We start from the raw sequence: 18434 nt of genomic DNA, 5'->3' as shown, positions 1-18434 counted from the left end.
TTTGGGTACTTGCCAGGTTCTTATGGCCTGGATTGGCCACTGTTGGAAACAGGACGCTGGGCTTGATGGACCCTTGATCTGACCCTGTATGGCATGTTCTTATATTCTTATGTTCTTATGCGCTTGAGGTAAAGTTCAAGTTTGCGCCAGATGGTGGTGTGCTTGGTAACCGCAGAGACTGAGAAATCCACCTTGGGTATCTTAAGCATGTCCAGGCAGTCCTCAGGGAGAGGGTAGAGCTTGTCCATAGCCCTACCCACTCGGAGTCCCGCCTCTGGAGACTCCCATTCCCGAAGAAGCATCGGCTTGTGCATAGGATGAAATGGAAACGTATGTGAAGACCCCTAAATCCCGCCAGGACCGGGTCCATGTAAGCGGGCATAGCGGCTGTAACAGTGTCATCAGGAGATACCTCAATTTCCAGCTCCTTCAGAATGAAGGGAATAAAAGGTTCCAGCTCCTCCCATTGGAATAGGCGAAGCACTCGTGGGTCATCCCCCCTCGAGGGGGGGGGGCTTGGAAGCAGGGATTCAGTCTCCTGATCAGGAACTGGGGACGGCTGGGGGGGGGGGGGTCCAGGGGCGGCAGGACCCCTGGCACCACATGGAACCCTGACCCTCTGGCGCTGCAGTTGGCAGCGGAGATGAAACTTGCTGGGTCTTTGCTGGAGGGGCCCTAGGGGGGGGGTCCTCCTCCTCCTCCTGCATGCTAACAAGATAGGATTTGTGCATGAGGAGCACAAACTCCGTGGAAAAATGAGGCTTAGCCTTCCTGGGGTGGGGAGGAGGAGAAAGACATTGTATGGTTACAAACGGGACATTTTTTAAACCCCGTAGCCATTTTGTATTGACAGCCGTCGATGACAAAAGAGAAATCTTGAGAGAAAAAAATCAGAGAGTAAATGAGACACAGATTTTACTCACCAGCCGGTGGAAAACCAAGAGAGATCCCGTGTGGGAGAATTTTCTGAGAAAAATATGACTTTTAGTCACATAAATTTGTGAGGGAACTCACAAAGGCTCCTAATCCGCGATGCTTACAGCAGCGTGGAAAAACGAAGACTAGAGAGAGACCCCTGTGGCAGAGAATATCATGGCATGCTGGGCATGCTTCAGTGGCCTCACAGGGCCAGTCAAAAGTTTCTAGAAACTTTGACAGAAAGTTTTCCCGCAATAGGGCTCCATCAGTGATGTCACCCATATGTGAGGACTAGCATCCTGCTTGTCCTGGGATAAGGTCAGAACCCCCCCTCCCTCAGGGAATGTGCGGGACTCAAATCCAGAGGGGAAATCGGGCTCACCTCCCTCTTGTAGTCCCAATTCAGCTTCTGAAACTGCTCCCAAGATGTCCGCTGTTCCTGCGGTTTTCCAAGTCGGGAACAGCCTGGCCACACAGCGTGCAGCCCGACCCCGGGTCGCCGTTTTCGTGGGTGCTGTGGAGGGACCCTCCCCACCCAGCAGGCACCCGAAGCAAAGCCGCGTGGCAGGCTCCCTGCAGGTGGGTCAAATGCTGGAACGCGGCATCAGCTGTAGAAAAAAAAAAATTGCTGCGAGAGAAATTCAGCTGTGCTGAGCCCGGCCAGTCAGCAGAGGCAGAGACTGAACCCTGCACGCTGCTGGAGCTGTCCACTGTCCTTAAAACTTCTTGCTGAGTAGGGCTTAGTTTTAAAACTCCTTTTTTTTTTTTTTTTTTAATGCTCAGCAAGTGCAGGGGAATAAACTTCCTTGCTACAGGCCCTAGAAAGGACACTTTTCAAAAATGGACAGCCAGCCAAGGGGAAGTGACTGGACCACCAGTATCACCCCAAAAGGTCACCAGGAATGAGGAGCCTAGGCTGAAGAATTCAAGAGGCAAGTCCCCCTAGGCCCTCAGCAGAGCAAGGAGACAGAACTGTCTCCAAGAAACAAACAGAGAAATCTTTCAAAACTGTTTTGTTTTTTTTTAAATTATGAATCCAAACTAATACTTGCTTGATCCTGATAAATAAAGAGTACAAGATCCCCATAGGGAGAAGAAATTAAGAAGAAGGGGAACAGCAGGTTCACCTGCCTGCATCTGCTGGAGACAGACATAATGAAGTGGTGCAGGTTAGGCTCTGTCCTGATATAGGATACCCTTTCAGTTTTGGTCCGTTTCCATCTGCTGGACAGGAGGTTCAACCCATGGTCTGGACTGATCCGGGTACGTACAGGGAACATTTTATGTTATTACTCTGTTATCCCAGTGAGCATATTTTTATGGAAAGGCATATTACAAATAAAAAAAATAAATACAAAATAAATGAGATACATTTATTGTTTCTTGTGGATCAGTTGTCACTGGCTATAGCCAGGTGGTTTGTGGCTTGTAGTATTTGAGATATTAGGCACAAGTTTCCTACATAGGAGGGCACAGGCTTTCTGGCATCACATCTATTTGAACATGAAGTAATGTTAGATTTTAAGCATGGCAAAGAATAGCAATAAATGTTTTCTATTTACCACAGTTGTATGTTTTTTCCAAGCTTAAATTAAATTTATTTTTTTTATACCCAGCATTCATCCTGGTCCGAAAATCTTCCTCCTCTTCATCTTCCTCTTGCTGCTGCTGGAGAGATGCCATCTCTGCTGCTTTCTCTAGTGCCAGGTCACCAAGCCGCTGGGCTAAAGTTAGCCTTTTAGAGCGAAAGGCATACTTGATGGCCAGATTCATGACATTTTGGGTCATGAGCTCGGTAAGTTCAATACAACGAAATTCACGCTCCAGTTTGCAAGAAAGCTAAAGAGAAAACAGAAGTCTTCTTACAAATTAATCACTATAGAAATGTAAATAATCACAATTGGGCAAATGCTATCCTTTATATGTTAAATAGATTGTATTTTTCATTTTTGTTTAAAGAATTGAATATCTGGGTATAGATGCCTGGTAGACAAAACACAATCTACACTAAGCCTGGAGTGCTTAGATTAATCCCCTTTTGAGATTAGAGACTGAGGGACTTGTTTTCTTGTCTTTAAGTCCTCTTACATAATATAGTAACATAGTAATGATGGCAGAAAAAGAATAAATAGTCCATTCTAGCCTACCCAGCAAGTTTCCTAAGGTTACAACTACTGCTCTATGCCAAAGATCCCCAAGCCTTATGTTAAGGGTAATAATATTAACAATTGAAACCAAGTAACTGTCAAACCCATAACAAAAATTACTGCTAGCAAAATTTTAAAGGGTGAGCAGCCTTCTTGATAATTCATACAGTGCTGCTTGAACATGTTTTGCTTTTGGATTTGGCCATAAAAGCAGTCCCATGCTTTTTCCCTAATGTCTGTGCATCAGTATCCGGGACTGTAAAACTCGGGGCCCAGTGCTGGCTGTTATCTGAATCAAATTCCTGTTTCTACCCCCGTGCTGCTGAAGTGGAGAGTGATGCTGCCATTGCATCCTCTCAGCCATATCACAAGTGTTGTATATAGGTTCACTTTTTGTACCACTAAGTTCTATAGGATTCATCTTAAAAGGTCCTGTTCATGTTTGTTTAATCTTTAGAATCATGATTATTTTAGAACAATAATAAAGTTTGAAAGTTTTAATCATTTTAGCATGGATCTGACCTAAAATGTTTCTCTGGTACGATGACTGTAGATAGGCTTGTATGAGATATGTTTTGTATTAGTTATCCCTGCTGCTGTGGTTTTTGCTTGGTTTTCTCCCAAGATCTTTTCTTAATTGGACCTGTAATGCCTCCTAACAGCTGGGATTTCAGTGCCATAATTCTTCATTCACAACTACTCAGGAATTTCTCCCTCTATTTTAATAAATCCTGCCTTCCACGATTCCTAGCCTGGTCACCGCAGCAGTCCTGAGGCTGAAAGCCATGCATCAGGCCTACCCTGTATCATAAGATCAAAATCCAGCCACCAGATCTTGCTATTAATGCTGTCTATGACTCCCTTTATCACACAAGGGCTGCAAGCGTTGCCTCTACAGCATGCCCAGATGAACCGGTGTATGGAAGACCTGATCCAGGGACCTTCCACATGGCAACCTGCCTTTTTAATTATGAAGGAAAAAACCCAAACCCTTTAAAAAGCTCCTAAACAGGAAACTCATGCATTAAGTTTCTTTTTACTAAAGAAAGAAACTGCAACAGAGCTAGTCTTATTGCCCTAGTACCCAGCTTGTTGATGGATCAAGAGGCTTCCTCCTGAGACCTTGAGCTTCCTGATCCAGCCAGTGTGCTACTCATCCCGATAGGCTTGCATTCATAATGAGAAATATCCATGAGGAGGGTTCTATTGCTATGCCTTTTAACAAATTCTGAAGCAAGGTCCACCAAGAGAGACTATCCCTCACTGCAGCAGTGAGAGGAAGACTGCACTCAAAATATTGAGATCAGGGTGACCAACAGAATAGCATGGCCTGCAGTGACACATGTGAACTCTGGCCCAGGGAACGAGATCCAAGGTGGCTGCCATCGACCTGGGCAGCTGCAGATAATCCCAAACTCTGAGAGCACTTAGAAGGGAGACTCTCTGCGCTTATCTAGAATCTTGATAACTCTCTTTTCATGAGTTAAGCAAGCACAGCCTTTGTTTGTAATGAATCGAACCCCCATATATTCCAGAGATTGAGAAACAAGAAGGTTGCTCTTTGTAAAATTGAACACCCAGCCCACATTTATAACAGCTGGAAAATTCTGTTGGAGGCTCTGATACCTACTTGAAAAGACTTGGACACTCTGAGCCAATCGCCCAAATAAGGTGAACTATAATCCCTTCTTTCCTCAGACAAACAGATACCACCACCATTACCTTGGTAAAAGTTCTTAGAACTGTTGCTAAACCAAAGGGAAGGCTCTGAATTGAAAGCGTTGGTTTAGGATACAAAAATGCAGAAATCTGATGAACCTCCCTTATTGGGATATGTAAATATGCCTCTGCAAGATTCAGAGAACTGAGAAATTTGCCTTTCTGTACCAGAGAGTCTATCCTGAAATGGAAGATATGAAGGCTGTTTACACCCTTTAGATCGAGAATCAGTCTGTAAGAAATGTTCTCTTTTTGAACTACAAAATTGATAGAATAGCATCCGCGAGTGGAAAGGTAGCTTAGTGGTTTGAGCAGTGAGCTACAAAACCAGGGAAACTAGGGTTCAAATCCCACTGCCGCTCCTTGTGACCTTGGTCAAGTCACTTTACCCTGCATTGCCTCAGATACAAACTTACAAATACTCTAGGCATAGGGAAATACCTACAGTACCTGAATGTAATCTGCTTTGAAGTGCCAAAAAGCAAAATGAAAATAAACAAATCCTAGACTTTGAGCTTCTAGAGGACTTGGAACCATTGTCCTTAACAGATGTGACCATGCTCCAGAGGTTTTCACTGCCATCCTTTTGACAGCCAAAGTACAAGAAAAAAACATAACATTGAGGACTGCAGCAGCTAACTCTGAATACTCTCCAAGACCCACTGGTTCAAAGTTATGTAGGTTCATTCCCAGTTGGGACTGCCATAGGCAACATCAGCATGTGAATCCACCTGACTTCATTGGGAACCTCTGCTGGTCATGGAGAATGCTGTAGAGTCCAGTTTCAACTTTCTTGAGCCACAAAAGGATTGGTTCATGCCCCTAAATCGAAAAGATTGAGAAGCAGACTGCTTACCTGGTCTATACTTCTTGGTATGATGAAAGTGAGCCCAGCCTCTGCTGGGCCAATGAAAGGCACCACCCTTATCTTCCGGGAGCCTATTAGGCTTGGGATTTCCCAAATCCTTCACCAACTGACCTAGGTCCTTTATGAATAGCAGTTTCCTCTTGAAAGGAAGTTTATGCAAATGGGTCTTCCATCAAGAATCCACCATTCAATGCCCTAGCCACAAGAGTCTCCTAGCAGAAACCGATGCGATAACTGAGCGAGATGAAAGGAGAAATGTCCTTACCTGTTTAATTTCCTTTCTATTAGTCCTGCTATACCAGTCCAGCCCTGACAAGTGGTTTACTTCCCTCTACCAGCAGATGGAGGCAGACCACTGATTTCTACTGTGACATCACAGTCACTACTTAGGAATTGGTACAAGCAGCAGAGATCCTGTATCCTTCTGAAAAAGCTTCAGATCAGACCCCCATCAATGAAAAAGTATTCTTTTACTCAAATTCTGAGAAGTTTCCTTACAAAATACAAGAGGGAAAGAACTTGAACACAAGGGGAAAAGAAGGATCCCAAACAACAATCTTAGTTATCCTGAAAAAACACAGGTCCTCACTTCCTGGGAGGGTCCTGGACTGGTATAGCAGGAAAGGAAATTAACAGGTAAGGAAATTTCTCTTTCCATATCATCCTGCTACACCAGTGCAGTCCTGACAAGTGGGAAATACCAAAGCTTCATCTAATTTTAATTTGATTTGTATTATGTTGTATGTGAACAGTGATGATGTATGTTTTTATGTAACCCTTCCCAAACCTTGGAGGGTGAGGGTTACAAGTAATTTTTTTTAAACATTTGTATCTTTATTAAGGTTTTCTTAAATAATTTCAAGTACACCTTGATTTAAGCATCAATCAGATAAAAAAAAAGGGAAACAAGGCAAAATTCAAATATCACAGGCAAAAATTTCTGAATAGTTCAAACCACATAATGGGGAGATTACAAAATGGAATAAATGACATAAATAGGAATTATAACTAGTTGCTTATGACACAACCCAGGAATCACAAATAACCACATCATATTGGAGTTTTGTTTTGTAGGAAATTTTCCAATTGAATAGGATAAAAGAAAATGTAATTTATGCCTTGGAATTTGATTAGACACTTAAGCAGAAATTTTAATAAAAAGGAAGCACCCAGGGCCAATATTCTGGGTTTGTTTTTTTTTTTTTTTTAAATAAGAAAACCAAGAAGTAATCTTTAAAACAAAAAATGTTCTAAGGTCCACTGCTTGTCATATTCACATGCAAAAACTACAAGACGTGTAGCTCTATCTTTTACGTCAGAGTTAGATTCTTCCAAAAATTGTGTTAAATTTAACAACTTTTCTCTAACTTCAACTCCTCTAATCCACAGACTCATCTTGAACCAAAGATTTTGCTTTTACAATCTTGGATGCAGTCTCTTTGGAAACTTTCAGGAAGTCCATATAAAACTTCCTAATCATCTCCAGGGGAGAAATCAAAGAGCAATGAGGAAATTTAAGAAATCTCAACTTAAACTTCTTAGAATAATTTCAGCTTTTCTATGCAAAAATTGATTATCCCTAATCAAGGATACAATGGTATCTCACAAATTATTACAATCAGCTATAACATCTGTAATTTGGCCCTCCAATTTTATAATTTTTTGTGAATGATTTAACTTGGACAGATAGATTCCCAAAAGACTCCAAAACATTATTTATTCTTAAGAAAAGAGCTGACTCCAATTTAGGGGAGAGTAGACAGATGAAAGAGGGAGTAATCTCAGGTTACCTTTCCTTTTTTGCCCATACCAGGTTTAGATTCCACGAAATGCGAGATGAAGAATCCTCCAAACCTGTTAGAAGGGTCGTGCCCCTTTTGCGTGCGGCTTCAGCGTGTGCCAGCAGTTGTGCACTGCGCTCTTATCGACCAGACCCTGGGACACACACTGACATCAAGTGGCAGTGGCAGATGGGTTCCTGGATGCCAATTGGGAACCTGGCAGGGAAACCTCATGCTCTCCCCAGAAGTAATTTTAAATAAATAAAGATTCTACCTGGGCAGGAGCAAGAAATGTCTACCCTAACAACCTCCGCCCCAAATGCTGTATCTTCTTGCATCATGATGTCCAGCTGATAAAGCTTCATAAAGGTGTGCAGTGAGGACAAGTGGCCGCCCTGCAAATATCAGTGGGTACCTGCACCTCAGCCCAGGACGCGGACTGCTCTCTGGTAGTGTGTGTGCACAGCAATTCCGGAGGCGCTTTCCCTTCAGTAGGTAAGCTGACTTGACCGTCTCCTTTATCCAGTGAACCAAAGTAGCCTTAGAGGCCGCCTTTCCTTTATGCAAAACCCAGAGGGGACAAATAACTTGTCCAATTTACTAAAATCATTCAGAACATCCAAATAGCGCAGTATGAGTTTCCACACATCCAAGCACCTGAGAGAATGATACTCAGATCTGCACTCCTCTTGAAAAAAAGTTGGGAGGGAAATTGCCTGATTTATGTGAAAAGCCAAATTGACCTTTGGGAGAAAGGATGACACTGGTTAAAAAATCACTGCGTCCGATGAAATCACCAGGAAGGGGTCAGGCAAGAGAGGGCCTGAAGTTCTAAGATCTGCCATGCAGAACAGATCGCAACCAAAAAAGCAGTCTTCAACAACAAATCTTTCAAGCAACTCTGCTTTAACGGTTTGAAAGGTGCCCCCGCTAGAGCTCTCAAAACCAGATTTGGGTTCCACGGGGTAATAATGGGCTGGAAAGGTGGCCATAGTCTCTTCACACCCTTCAAGAAATGGAACACATCCTGGTGAGTGGCAAGAGGAACCATCTATGGTTCCCTGGTTACATGCAATAGCCACCACCTGCAATTTTAAGGAGTTCAGAGCCAGTCCTTTATCTAGGCTGCCCTGAAGAAAAGCCAAATGCAGGCAAACATTGCTCAATGGGGGGCTCTGACCTGGAGTAACAGAACTGTTCAATAGGCGGTAGAAACACTTTGCCCTGCCTTGTTTCAAATCGATCCCCGAGATACTCCAGGGTCTGAGATGGCTGCAAATTGCTCTCAGCCAGCCTAATTCCTGTAGCAAGGAAACCACCCTGCGGGAAGAACGAGGATTCTCTTCCAATGTCTTGGATCAAATCAACCAGTTGACCAGATAGGGGTGAACTAGTATGCCTTGGAAAAGGTTCTGGATACCTTGGCTAGTCTGAAAGGCAAGGCCTGAAACTGGTAATAACAATCCTGGATAGCAAATCAGAGAAATGCTGATGTTCCTGCTGGATGGGAGTATGCAGATACGCCTTCCTTAGATCTAGAGACGTGAGGTATTCCCCTGCTTGGAAAGCCATTATGACAGAACTCGCAGTTTCCATCCTGAAATGCGTGACTCGTAGATGACGGCTGATGTCCTTGAGATCCAGTATAGGCTGAAATGACCCTTCCTTCTTGGGCACAACAAAATTAATGGAATATTGGCTCGTATTTTGCTGTGATTCAGAAATGGGAATCACCACTTTCAACTTCAACAGCTGTTGTAACTTCGCTTCCACTTCTAACCTCTTCTGAGGGGAGCTGTATGGCGAGACCATGAAGGCATCTGGAGGAATGTGAAGAAATTCTAGATCATACCCGTTCCAAATCAGTTCGAGAACCCATTAAGTTGAAGTAATCTGGACCCACCTGTGATAAAACCGGGATAGGCGACCACCTATCTCCTGCCCCAACAGGTGAGCTTGCAAACTTTCATTGAGAAGACAGAGGAGCTCCACCTCTGGAGCCTGCATCCTTGCGTGGACCTCGAGGGCAAAAGGTCGGGATCTCTGGGAAGAACCTCCTGTATAAGGCCGAAATCACTGGTAGTCTCAGGAGCGGCCAGTCTAGGCGACTGGCCACTTGTAATGCACAGGCACCTGGCAATAAGTTAAGTGTCCTCTGTCTCTCCCCATTTACTTAGCATTTTTTCCAATTCACTTCCAAACAAAAGTGAGCCTTTGAAGGGCAGCTTAGTAAGATTGGAATCTGAAATAGTATCTGCAGACCAGTTGCGCAGCCACAGCTGCCGCCTGGCCGCAATAAATGAAGCACCTCCTCTGGCGCCTGTGTATATCAAGTCATAGTTCGCATCAGCCAAGAAGGTGGCCCCCAGTTCTACCATAGGTCTAAAATCGGAACCAGCACTGCCAGATTCTCGATAAAGATGCAAGGTAGCCAGAGACTACCAAGGCGCAACAAGAAGCATAAGAACATAAGAACATAAGAAAATGCCATACTGGGTCAGACCAAGGGTCCATCAAGCCCAGCATCCTGTTTCCAACAGTGGCCAATCCAGGCCATAAGAACCTGGCAAGTACCCAAAAACTAAGTCTATTCCATGTAACCATTGCTAATGGCAGTGGCTATTCTCTAAGTGAACCTAATAGCAGGTAATGGACTTCTCCTCCAAGAACTTATCCAATCCTTTTTTAAACACAGCTATACTACCTGCACGAACCACATTCTCTGGCAACAAATTCCAGAGTTTAATTGTGCGTTGAGTAAAAAAGAACTTTCTCCGATTAGTTTTAAATGTGCCCCATGCTAACTTCATGGAGTGTCCCCTAGTCCTTCTACTATCTGAAAGAGTAAATAACCGATTCACATCTACCCGTTCTAGACCTCTCATGATTTTAAACACCTCTATCATATCCCCCCTCAGTCGTCTCTTCTCCAAGCTGAAAAGTCCTAATCTCTTTAGTCTTTCCTCATAGGGGAGTTGTTCCATTCCCCTTATCATTTTGGTAGCCCTTCTCTGTACCTTCTCCATCGCAATTATATCTTTTTTGAGATGCGGCGACCAGAATTGTACACAGTATTCAAGGTGCGGTCTCACCATGGAGCGATACAGAGGCATTATGACATTTTCCGTTTTATTCATCATTCCTTTTCTAATAATTCCCAACATTCTGTTTGCTTTTTGACTGCCGCAGCACACTGAACCGACGATTTCAATGTGTTATCCACTATGACACCTAGATCTCTTTCTTGGGTTGTAGCACCTAATATGGAACCCAACATCGTGTAATTATAGCATGGGTTATTTTTCCCTATATGCATCACCTTGCACTTTTCCACATTAAATTTCATCTGCCATTTGGATGCCCAATTTTCCAGTCTCACAAGGTCTTCCTGCAATTTATCACAATCTGCTTGTGATTTAACTACTCTGCACAATTTTGTGTCATCTGCAAATTTGATTATCTCACTCGTCGTATTTCTTTCCAGATCATTTATAAATATATTGAACAGTAAGGGTCCCAATACAGATCCCTGAGGCACTCCACTGTCCACTCCCTTCCACTGAGAAAATTGCCCATTTAATCCTACTCTCTGTTTCCTGTCTTTTAGCCAGTTTGCAATCCACGAAAGGACATCGCCACCTATCCCATGACTTTTTACTTTTCCTAGAAGCCTCTCATGAGGAACTTTGTCAAACGCCTTCTGAAAATCCAAGTATACTATATCTACCGGTTCACCTTTATCCACATGTTTATTAACTCCTTCAAAAAAGTGAAGCAGATTTGTGAGGCAAGACTTGCCCTGGGTAAAGCCATGCTGACTTTGTTCCATTAAACCATGTCTTTCTATATGTTCTGTGATTTTGATGTTTAGAACACTTTCCACTATTTTTCCTGGCACTGAAGTCAGGCTAACCGGTCTGTAGTTTCCCGGATCGCCCCTGGAGCCCTTTTTAAATATTGGGGTTACATTTGCTATCCTCCAGTCTTCAGGTACAATGGATGATTTTAATGATAAGTTACAAATTTTTACTAATAGGTCTGAAATTTCATTTTTTAGTTCCTTCAGAACTCTGGGGTGTATACCATCCGGTCCAGGTGATTTACTACTCTTCAGTTTGTCAATCAGGCCTACCACATCTTCTAGGTTCACCGTGATTTGATTCAGTCCATCTGAATCATTACCCATGAAAACCTTCTCCATTACGGGTACCTCCCCAACATCCTCTTCAGTAAACACCGAAGCAAAGAAATCATTTAATCTTTCCGCGATGGCCTTATCTTCTCTAAGTGCCCCTTTAACCCCTCGATCATCTAAAGGTCCAACTGACTCCCTCACAGGCTTTCTGCTTCGGATATATTTAAAAAAGTTTTTACTGTGAGTTTTTGCCTCTACAGCCAACTTCTTTTCAAATTCTCTCTTAGCCTGTCTTATCAATGTCTTACATTTAACTTGCCAATGTTTATGCTTTATCCTATTTTCTTCTGTTGGATCCTTCTTCCAATTTTTGAATGAAGATCTTTTGGCTAAAATAGCTTCTTTCACCTCCCCTTTTAACCATGCCGGTAATCGTTTTGCCTTCTTTCCACCTTTCTTAATGTGTGGAATACATCTGGACTGTGCTTCTAGAATGGTATTTTTTAACAATGACCACGCCTCTTGGACATTTTTTACTTTTGTAGCTGCTCCTTTCAGTTTTTTTCTAACAATTTTTCTCATTTTATCAAAGTTTCCCTTTTGAAAGTTTAGCACGAGAGCTTTGGATTTGCACACTGTTCCTTTTCCAGTCATTAAATCAAATCTGATCATATTATGATCACTATTGCCAAGCGGCCCCACCACCGTTACCTCTCTCACCAAGTCCTGTGCTCCACTGAGAATTAGATCTAAAATTGCTCCCTCTCTCGTCGGTTCCTGAACCATTTGCTCCATAAAGCTATCATTTATTCCATCCAGGAACGTTATCTCTCTAGCGTGACCCGATGATACATTTACCCAGTCTATATTGGGGTAATTGAAGTCTCCCATTATTACTGCACTACCAATTTGGTTGGCTTCCCTAATTTCTCTTAGCATTTCACTGTCCATCTCACCATCTTGACCAGGTGGACGGTAGTATACCCCTATCACTGTAGTCTTCCCTGATACACAAGGGATTTCTACCCATAAAGATTCAATTTTGTATTTAGTCTCATGCAGGATGTTTATCCTGTTGGACTCTATGCCATCCCGGACATAAAGCGCCACACCTCCTCCCGACTGCTCCTCTCTGTCATTGCGATATAATTTGTACCCCGGTATAGCACTGTCCCATTGGTTATCCTCTTTCCACCATGTCTCTGAGATGCCAATTAAGTCTATGTCATCATTTACTGCTATACATTCTAATTCTCCCATCTTACTTCTTAGACTTCTGGCATTAGCATACAAACATTTCAAAGTTTGTTTTTTGATTGTATTTTTATTCTGCTTTTTAATTGATAGGGATAAGTTAGAATTTTTTAGCTCAGGTGAGTTTTTAGTTACAGGCATTTGGACTACTTTTCTAATTATTGGAACCTCACTGTCGGGATGCCCTAATTCTAGTGCATCATTAGTATCCTTTAAAGATACATCTCTCCGAACCATGCGCTGCTGAGCGACTGTCGGCTTTCCCCTTTGTTCTAGTTTAAAAGCTGCTCTATCTCCTTTTTAAGGGTTAGCGCCAGCAGTCTGGTTCCATCCTGGTTAAGGTGGAGCCCATCCCTTCGGAAGAGACTCCCCCTTCCCCAAAAGGTTCCCCAGTTCCTAACAAAACTGAATCCCTCTTCCTTGCACCATCGTCTCATCCACGCATTGAGACTCCGGAGCTCTGCCTGCCTCTGGTGACCTGCGCGTGGAACAGGGAGCATTTCAGAGAATGCTACCCTGGAGGTTCTGGATTTAATCTTTCTACCTAAGAGCCTAAATTTGGCTTCCAGAACCTCCCTCCCACATTTTCCTATGTCGTTGGTGCCCACGTGTACCACGACAGCCGGCTCCTCCCCAGCACTGTCTAAAATCCTATCTAGGTGACGCGTGAGGTCCGCCACCTTCGCACCAGGTAGGCATGTTACCAGGCGATCCTCACGCCCACCAGCCACCCAGCTATCTACATTCCTAATAATCGAATCACCAACTATGACGGCCGACCATTGTCACTGCCTCAAAAAGGCTTGCTTCAAGATAGCCTCAATCCTTGCAACTGAGCATCCTTCAGTGCCTTCCTCTACCGGGATGGTGGTACATTTCATAACAGAACATACTAAAGCATCCACCCTAGGGAAACCCAATTGCTCTCTGGCCTGCGGATCCAAGGGGTATAAACCTGCCAAGACACATCCCTCTGGCGCACTCCATTCCAGATCAGTCAACTCCTGGATAGCATCCAAGAGGGGAAAGAAGCCTTGCACACGGTGACCAAAATAGGATCCTTCTTCTGCATCTCCAAGGATTCAGGGCCAGCCACTCAGAGGGTCTTCAGGGTCTGAGATAACAAACCCAGCAACTTATCTCTCTGAAAGAAACAAAGAAGAGTTCTATATGGTTCCAAATCTGGGGGAATGTCACCTTCCTGACCAGGAGAGGTACTCCCATCATCAACGGTATAATCCTGATCCACCTGCATTCGAGCTGTCAGAACACACAGTGCTACGGTGCTTGACTGGAGACAAGCGGGGAAACACTCTAAGCGCAAGGGGCTACCTTAGTAGGCACTGCCGCTTCTGAAGACTGGCTCTGTAGAAATGTCTGCAATCCCGGAAAGAGTTCTACCCAGGAAGAGGACGGGTCCATTCTAGGCCTCCATAGGCCCAAACCTGACATCCTGCCTGATGACTCGACCCATGTATCAATTGAGAGAGGAGACACCCTTGCCATGTCTCCCTCGGTTCCACTCCCCTCTGACCAAGGAGATCGACCATCCACCAAAATGTTCATCCAGAAGGAAGAACGCCCAAACTAGACGGACAGACTAGAACGGATGCCAACACGGACAGACAAGCGCGTGCTGATGGCCTGCATCAAAAAGCATGCAAAACCACCCCATGGCCTACTACTTGACAAAAACCTGGGAGTGGGGCCTAGTCAGATGGCTGCTCAAACTGCCAAGCCTGCACTCTCTCCTCACAGAACTCCCCAGAGACGTGAGTGGGACAGTCGAATGCCGAAGAAACAGACCCTTCTCCTGCTGTCTTCCTTTTGCTTAAAGTAGTGAGGCTAAGAAGGGAGATACACAAAAAAGCAAAGGAGGACAGTGGGACAGCATGGAAAGAAGCCATAGGAGAATGGACAAAAGGGAGAAGCATAACTAAGGAAAATCAAATAGAGTTACAAAAAAAAAATTGAGTATATTAAGAAAAGGAACTAACGAGTCAAAAAAGAAGAAATTTTAGACAAGAAGATGAAACAGAACTGCAAGCAACTGAACTCTGAAGAAAATCAAATAGCAAAGAAGTTACAAGTTAGGAAAATGTGTTTGCATTGTGGTACTCATCTGTTAATTTTACATGTCTTACTCGACTCCTAATTTTTCAGAATGTGATCCCCTATATATTTTGCTCCCCCATTAGTATTTTTCTAAAATGGAACTATAATTCTCCCAAGATCCTGAGAAACCAAGATGCTTTACCTAAAGATACCTTTATCCTCTATACTAAAACCTTTTGCTAACAATCATTAATCTACACACTAATATAACTATTTATAGAACAGAGTAAAAAAATGATTGTTTTATATTAAAATTATACTTACGGCAAACATTTTCATTAAAAGTTCCTGCTGTTCTTTTGTCATCTGGTTTTTATAATTTTCATCATATTCGTATTCATTTTTGGATAAATAATCTAAATGACTGCTAAAAACAACTGATCGCCAAAATTGCTCCTTAAGAATAAAACAACAACAAAAAAAAAAAGCAAAGAGATTAGTATTCAAACACTGAAGTTATTTAAGTGTCTAATTCACGAGTGATGAACTTTTCAATAAAATATCAAGTTGTTAGGAACCATTGTTGACTATATTGTACTGCTTACTCTGGTAACCCCGACAAAAAGGAAGAGAGCTGAAACCAGGAAAAAAAAAAATCATACATGTGCAAAGGTGAATGTTAAGAGCAGGCCTGCATGTGCAGTTAATACCCACAGTGATATACAGCTAACAACTGCTGAATGAAATGTTGCAGTAATTTGCACCTTTTTTTCTCAAGTGTGTCAAAATCCATGTGCATAAATATCTCAAACACACTTTAGGTAGCTACCCCAGTCAGCATACACTGCACAGCAGAAGGAAACATGAGTGTGTTGGTTGGTTGCAATGGTAGCTAATGTTATCTAGCCCTGAAAGGGAGTGGGTTCTATGAAGAGCAAGTGCTTTTCTCAGATTAGGCTACCTACTATCTAGTGGTTGCCTATAACTTCAGGTATCCCATTTTGTCAGCAGGAGCTGACATTGTTTTTGTGTGTCAGCAGAAACACAAAAATAACGGCAGAAAAAGACATACATTCCATCCAGTACCACTCATTCCTGCTTGAAGGGTTTGACGCAGGAGACACCTAGCACTGGGCTTCGGGCTTCACAGTGAAGGTATGCATAGGTAAAGATGGAGAGGGGGACAGATGAACAAGAGTACAAAAGAATGTATGATAGTTATCATGGATCTATGGGGAGCAGACTAATAAATGTTTGCAGATCAGTACTAGCCTGGAAAAAAGAGAAAGCCAAAAGTTATTCTCTCTCTTACCTCCATTTGCCCCTTCTCGGTTGAAATTTGACAGTAAGGCAACTTGAAAGGTAAAATTGCTACAGTAGGACGAGGAAGCGTAGGAGGGAATCTTGCTCCTTTACAGGGAATGCACCTAATCAGTGGATAAAAAAAAATAACATCTCACCCAATCTTTGTACAGGTGCCAAATCTCCCTTACCTGACTAAAACAAAATTTGCAAGAAATCAGAAAATAGGAGAATGTTAAAACTGATAGTCAAGTCTGTTTTATAAAATCTACCTGGATGTATTTAGCCTTTAGTATTGACTTCTGAAGTCCAATCACAAATGAATGTACAATGCTTTTATTTAAAAAAAAACAAAACAAAACAAAAAAAAACCACAACTGCAAACCTCAGAATGCTTTCAGTATGAGTTGTAAGACTAGATTTGAATCAGCCTGCTCTAAGTGACCTGTACTCACACACATTGCAAGCTGTTTGGTCCAGGAACATCTTAATGATATGAATAATCTACAGCACTATACATATTAATAGCGCTGTATAATTATGAGATACAAACAAATGCAAATTTAGTATGCGCTTAATTCATTTGAAAACGTACCTCAGCTGTTGGGGGTTTTCATGAATGCCAACAATCCAGTAGTGATCAGATTTTCCTTTGCAATGCTCTCTAGTATTGCATACAGGTGTCCATGTGTTGCAAAGTGCTCGATTCAACATCCGCACAATACCCTCTGAATCCATGTAACATGGTGTACCTTTCCACAAGTAAGCAAATAAAAACAGACTGCATGTCAAAAGGATGGCAAACATGGCTAAGTACTATACAATCAAAAATTGATTTAAGACGCAAACACTTATGCATTAGGATAGTTTATAAAATTACAGGTACAAAGGAAAATTGGTTCTTACCTGCTAATTTTTGTTCCAGTAGTACCACAGATCAGTCCAGACTCCTGGGTTTTGCCTTCCTTCCAGCAGATGGAGACAAAGTTTTACTGACATACGGGCCGATTCAGTAAAGTCCGCAGGAGAGCGGGTGAATGCTCTCCCGGTGCGCGCGATTCTGTATTTAAGTGAGGCCCGGCGGTAGAAACAGGCAAAAGGAGGCGCTAGGGACACTAGCTCAATTTTGCCGGCATCGGTTCTCGAGCCCGCTGACAGCCACGGGGTCGGAAACCGGACGCCGGCAAAGTTGAGTGTCCGGTTTTCGACCTGACAGCCGTGGGCCGACTTCAAATTTTTTTTCTTTTTTTTTACCCTTTGGGACCTCCGACTTAATATCGCCAGATATTAAGTCAGAGGGTGCACAGAAAAGCAGTTTTTACTGCTTTTCTGTGCACTTTCCCGGTGCCCGAAGAAATTAGCGCCTACCTTTGGGTAGGCGCTAATTTCTGAAAGCAAAATGTGCGGCTTGGCTGCACATTTTGTTTTCTGAATCGCACGGGAATACCTAATAGGGCCATCAACATAATGTCTCATACCCCACGGATGAGTCTCATACCCCACGGATGCGTCCATTTCCGCAACTCAAAGGAACTGTTGTTCGACTAATTGCACTATCTTATAACTTGCTTAATTCATATACACTATGTAAATTTGTACATAATTCTTATCCTGTAAGCACCCTCTCCTGCTTTTTGCCCTTCTCTCCAGTTAGAATTTGTTTAACCTATCTTTTCTCTAACAGCCTAGTTCCACGTTCCCTGTTATAATGTAACTTTTGCTTTCTCTGTTAACTGGTTCCCCCTAGTTTATTGTAAACCGGTACGATAAGACCTGGTCTTGAGCATCGGTATATTAAAATAATTTAAATAAATAAATAAATGTTGAGGGCGCTATTAGGTTCGGCGGGTTGGACGCACGTTTTCAGCCCCTTACTGAATAAGGGGTAAGGGAAAACGCGCGTCCAATGGCGGGTTAACAGTGCGCTCCGTCGGAGCTCACTGTACTGTATCGGCCCGATTGTCACTTAAGCTGGTGTGCCACCTGCAGTCCATCAGTACTGATCTGTACCCAGCCAAGATGGAAAAGTATCTCAAAACTCAATGTACTCTATCAAACTTCTCCCACTGATCGAGCAGGAGGAAAAGGATCCACTTAATTTGAACGACCCTTAAAACCATATAAGTCAGAATGTACAACCATCACCTGAGCCAGAAAAATCCAATTGAAATATATTAGCTTATATACCAAAAAATCACAGATCGAGCAGACTCTCCAAACACGGGCAGGACTCTGAACTGATCTGTGGTACTACA

The 18434-nt window shown here is 42.9% G+C and overlaps 1 protein-coding gene across 1 annotated transcript in view; it reads right to left on the bottom strand.

Moving 5' to 3' along the window:
• Nucleotides 1-18434, bottom strand: part of WDHD1 (WD repeat and HMG-box DNA binding protein 1) — a 247833-nt gene that overhangs the window by 48181 nt on the left and 181218 nt on the right. Inside the window, exons 16-19 of the mRNA XM_029597432.1 lie at nt 16775-16931; nt 16190-16304; nt 15202-15333; nt 2531-2757 (exon numbers count right to left, since the gene is read on the bottom strand). Of these exons, the coding sequence (XP_029453292.1) occupies nt 2531-2757; nt 15202-15333; nt 16190-16304; nt 16775-16931 (631 nt within the window). The remainder of the gene's footprint in view (nt 1-2530; nt 2758-15201; nt 15334-16189; nt 16305-16774; nt 16932-18434) is intronic.

This window comes from Rhinatrema bivittatum, chromosome 4 (genome assembly GCF_901001135.1).
Source record: "Rhinatrema bivittatum chromosome 4, aRhiBiv1.1, whole genome shotgun sequence".
NCBI lineage: Eukaryota > Metazoa > Chordata > Amphibia > Gymnophiona > Rhinatrematidae > Rhinatrema > Rhinatrema bivittatum.
This window is presented reverse-complemented; position numbering and strand designations above follow the sequence as displayed.